This window comes from Babylonia areolata, chromosome 6 (assembly GCF_041734735.1).
Source record: "Babylonia areolata isolate BAREFJ2019XMU chromosome 6, ASM4173473v1, whole genome shotgun sequence".
Classification (NCBI taxonomy): Eukaryota; Metazoa; Mollusca; class Gastropoda; order Neogastropoda; family Buccinidae; genus Babylonia; species Babylonia areolata.
Genome location: NC_134881.1, coordinates 25,270,255 through 25,275,371, shown reverse-complemented (window position 1 = coordinate 25,275,371; position 5,117 = coordinate 25,270,255). Strand labels below are relative to the sequence as shown.

At 44.2% G+C, this 5,117-nt stretch overlaps 1 protein-coding gene across 1 annotated transcript in view; it reads right to left on the bottom strand.

Annotated features, from left to right (window-relative positions):
* Window positions 1–236: 236 nt before the first annotated feature.
* The window catches only part of LOC143282865 (A disintegrin and metalloproteinase with thrombospondin motifs 1-like), a 56,477-nt gene continuing 51,596 nt past the window's right edge, over window positions 237–5,117 (bottom strand). The window contains exons 24-26 of the mRNA XM_076588724.1: window positions 4,859–5,113; window positions 2,053–2,211; window positions 237–1,502 (exon numbers count right to left, since the gene is read on the bottom strand). Of these exons, the coding sequence (XP_076444839.1) occupies window positions 1,459–1,502; window positions 2,053–2,211; window positions 4,859–5,113 (458 nt within the window). The 3' untranslated portion in view covers window positions 237–1,458. The remainder of the gene's footprint in view (window positions 1,503–2,052; window positions 2,212–4,858; window positions 5,114–5,117) is intronic.

Here is a 5,117-nt window from a genome sequence, read left to right as displayed (position 1 = left end):
TTTCTCCTTTTCGGACATGCTCAGTGTGTATGGATTTGGAAATATATTTTTTTGTTTTTTGGGTTTTTTTAATCAAAACACATGAAAGATTATATTCACACTCGAACAGACACGCTCACATGTACAAGTACCGAAGAACGCTCAAATACATACATATTTATGGACGCATACACACATACACAGATTAACGGGAAACACACACACACACACATGCACACACACATTTCTAATTACCGTAGTAAAATTTATTTTTCAAAGTCCCAACAGAGAAAGAACAGATTTCAAATCAATAAACTTACTTTCAAACCAAATTAATTCTTATAATACATCCATAATGCGAAAATGACAAGCAATTTGTAAATCGGTCTATCGGTCTAAAAAGATAAATGTGATCACACACACACACACACACACACACACACACACACACACACACATTAGCAAAGAACACCCGATCTTTTTGTCATACCACAACATAGGCCTTTTGTGAACCACAGAATGTACTTTTATTTTGCAAGATTCAAACCGAGTGAAGTATCTCTTGTAGCATTTCTTCATAATTAGGACAAAATATATCATCACAGTTACAATCATCACTTACATTTCAGAGAGTACAATGCAACAGTATGATACAATAAAATATTGGCAGTGCAGCATATACGATGCAGAGTTCAGCAAAATGTAATATACAATCGAGATAGTACTGTTTTCTATGGTAACAGATATACCATCTCATCTGATAAATGGCATGCATTCACACTGATTTAGTGTCCCATTACAGAAACTTGAATTCCCGTCTTTCTTTTTTAATCGCCTATCTCCGTGTTCTACAGTCCAATTCAAGTGGTTTCTGCAAATATTACGAACAAAATCGTATCAAACTTTTTCATCACTTGTAAGATGCCGTTCATAGCCTATAGTTCCATTGGGATTGTGAAATCATGAACTCACACTCTGTATGTAGTCTTTCTGGTATCCGCTCTTTCTTCTTCTCTCTCCCACCCATTTCATTTGTATTTCTTCTCTTTCTTTACTGTTGAGATTTCTACATCCGACAGAGATGTCATTTTCTGTATCAAAACACTTTCACCAGTTTTAAAGAAGCACAGATGGACAAAAGCAAACTTGTAGATCCCAACACCAACAATAGCAGTAATACAACCATCAACCGTTATTCCACAACAATTAATTAGGCAGAACGGTTAAGAGAAAGTTTGCCCGTCCAAAAATCTAGTGACCAGATCAATAAGCATCGGAACCCCTCTCCCACAGCATACAGTATCTCACAAGAGTTGTCACACTGTCTCTGTCTCTCCCCCCCCCCCACCACTCACTCCCTCTCTCTGTGGATTTCTTCAACTCACCTTGCCTACGGACAGTAACAAAACTAAAGGCAGGTACACTATAGATCTCTCGCTCATGCTTGAAGTGAGAGAGAGGACACGAAATCACTGAAGCTCAGACAGGAAAACGGTTCAACGCATTGAAGAACCATGGGGCAGCTGCAACACACACACACACACACACACACACACACACACAACTGCACTGAACAGAATCCTTCCTCTGCTATTTCTTTCTTTTTTTTTTTTGGATAAATTTATGAGTCAACCATGCGATTAGTGACCACGCATGCATTTCTCCACTCGCATTCTCACAGTCACATCCCCCCTCACGTGAAAATGCATTTAAGAACATACATACGCGCGCGCGCGCTCATCCCTCCCCTTCTTATACCTGTCCACTCAGCCCAGCCATCAAACCCATGATAACTTTTCTCAATCCTCCCGACACACACACACACACACACACTCACAGACCTGCGATCAAAACATGCATTTTTCTTGCACTCTACAAAGCACAAACTCCTTCTCCCTTTTTCCTCTCGTTCCATACGTCGGCTTGTGTGTCCTTCAATACCCCCACCCCTCCACACACGCAAACAAAATATATATATGCATGCACCCTCCTCCAACCAACACACACACAACACCAAACACTTCCCCAACCCACACCCACACCCCCGATCCCTGTCAAGCAACCCCCACATACCTAAGAGCCCAAGGAAGCTGTCCGACTGTCCGTGGACAATGCCTTGACCACCGTTGTCTTGGTCTTCCCTTTTGTCTGTAGACTTCAGCAGTAACTCCTCCAGTGAGCCCCGCCCGTACTGACCCTCGTATCCGGGAAGCAGGTTGTTGTAATTGCAGCCTGGAAAAACCACAACCACCACAACAACAAAAAGTCAAACAATGATGGTGTGAGGTATACCCATGTACTGATGGGTGTCAGAACAGTCACGATGAAAGTTAAGTGCAATGGTGGTGGGTACTGGGTCGTAATGTGTGATATTGTTCAATCTGAGGGGAGTGGGGGGTGTTGGTGCGTAATGGTTTGTAACTATGATTATGAAGAACATTTGTATGATGTAATATTCACGTGGTGAGCGGACTAGAAACCCCCCACCCAACCCAGCACTAACACCCAGACAACACAAACTATAATAATTCAAAGTTCACATGCATTTATTCAAACATACAGATTTTGACTAAAGAAATAGATACCGTAATCGGCCGCAATAAATGATACACTCAAATGATGACAGAATGGATAAATAAATAACCACAAAAACGCAGAACTTGAAGACACGGCCGTCCAGCGGAAACCAGCGTCAAGCGGTTTAAAGAATGTTATGTGTACATTTAGGATGTTTGATAAATAAATGAAAAATACTAAAGCACTGCACAACACAAAAGAAAAAAACGATGACGTGGGACGACGAAGGCTGAAGAAAACGAAGACAAAGCTAGTGCACAAATGACGACAAATAGGTGTTAGTTAGACAGCAGTCAGCAGACAGCTGGAGCAACAATGCTACCCGGCCACCACAGGCTGAAGGGAAAATGGCACAGGAAGTGGAATGCTGCCAACCGGGAACAACAACCCTGACGCTGGAAATTAAAAGAAATACAGACGACACATGTCTAGCAGGGCACTCATACCCTCTGAGCTGGAGCACAAAGAACACAGAGCTTGGCCACCTGGAGGAAAAACCATCTTCACATGAGGATGCCAACTGGGCAAAAAGCCCCAAACCAAAACACGGCACGACCTCCCTCCAAGAAAGCTGCTGGTGCAAAGCCTCAGAAGTCCCAGTGACATAACAGAGAGACCTGAACCTCTGCTCAGCAGTGACAGGAACGCACAAACAAGACTCCCCGATTGCACGTGGAAAACGTACAACCGGGAGTTACACACACTAAACGAATACTCCCATGGGGAGGGTAAATGGGGAAAGGGCAGCACAAAACAAAATTCTACACGAGACTGTCATGAGCTATGACAAATAGGTGTTAGTTAGATGGGGAAGGGGTCAGTCACACTCCTCACAAATACACAAGGGATTACTTTCATCTCGCTGATGCGGTGATTGATCAGATTTCTTCTTTTCTTTTCTTTTTTATCCCGATCTTGCTTTTCAACGTGTGTTCAGACTAAGTGATTTAAACCCACTTCCTGTGCAAAAGCTGAAATAAAGTCCCTTCGTGAGCTAAACATGAAGTACATGCACAAACTGATAGTTATGGATCCAGAACTCCTTATCAGCATTTGATGGGTTATGAAGACACAAACTTACCCTGCATGCATGCACCCGAAAACGAGGTACAGCTGTCTAAATGACTGGTTGGGGGGGGGGGGGGGGGGGGGGGGGGCCACACAGCTGGAATAAATGAAAGCCAATATTTTGATCCAGATCTAGATCTCGGCCAATAAAGTCCTATCATTTTAAATTCGGGGACCTATTTTTCCACAGCAGTTTTCGTACATCGATGAAACCATATTAATCATTAGTACTAGTAGTTATCAGTTGTCTTCGACTCTATTTTGATGGTTATTTTACTAAATATGATACAAATTCAGTTGCTGAAGTGGCATGCAGCCATCTTGCTAGGTCCGAAAAATCGTCTTCATTCAATATATGCCAGTAAGAGAGTTCTTTTTTTCTCTATTTTCCCCCTCGCAAACCATGAAAAGGTGATAAAAAACAAACAAAAAACCAGAAAACTGGCGATCGGTTCCTGTTCCTGTTCACGATATCAGTCATTTCGTGTCCTTTTATGCCCAATTCTTGATTAGTATGGCCAACTACACGCAACATGACATGGCCAGCAGAATGTAATTTCTCATATTATGCCTGCACTGCAAAACACACGACACTGTTCGTTTATGTTGTGAAACGAGGTTAGCAGACGCCTTTGACCCGGAAGTTCAACACCAAGGGGCGGTTACTCCGTCTAGCGGAAGAGGGGCGCTGCAAACAACTCACTGGCGTTTTGTTCACCCTGCAGCATCAGGAAGCCTGTGCAGTGTGCGCTTCACATTTGAAGACAACACATCTGTCTGCACAAGCTCTCAGAAGATTCCATTGCTCAACAACGACTTCCCACCAGCACCCGTCAACTACCCGGCGGCGGCAGCCATCTTGAATTCGACAACACCAACCAACTACGAACGCCTATACCCACCCATTACGAGTACGCCTACACTCACGACTACGCCTGCCCACCTGACTTGACAACCCTGCCCAAATACGACAAGAAGCAACGGTTAGTAGCCATAGGTGCTTGACCCTTACATGCGCATTGCCCGACGACCGGCCATCTTAAATGTTCAGGGCATTGACACTTTATTTACATAGATAACCAAATTTAGGACTGATACTAAAATCAAAGATCTGTCCCACGTGAGCTGCATCCCACGAACGCAGAAGTTGTCATTGTTTGATCATGCAGTAGGCTAATCCAGTCATTGTTTGTCAGCCAGCGAGCACGAAAAGAACACGAACTGAAAGACTCACTGCTGCAGTCAGGGGTGTCGTGGCAACCTTCGGGACACTGGCACTGACAGGACGTCGTGTTGAGCACGCCGCCATTGTAGCACTGCTTCACTTTACACTGGCTGCAGTCCGGCCCTTCAAAGCCCGGCAAACACGCACAGTGCCGAGTCGGGTCCGTGCGCGGGTTACCGCTGCAGTTACAGAGGCGGCAGTCCGGTGGTAACACCTCTCCCCCGTTAAAACACAGGTTGAAACACGGGTATTCGCACTGTCTGCCTGA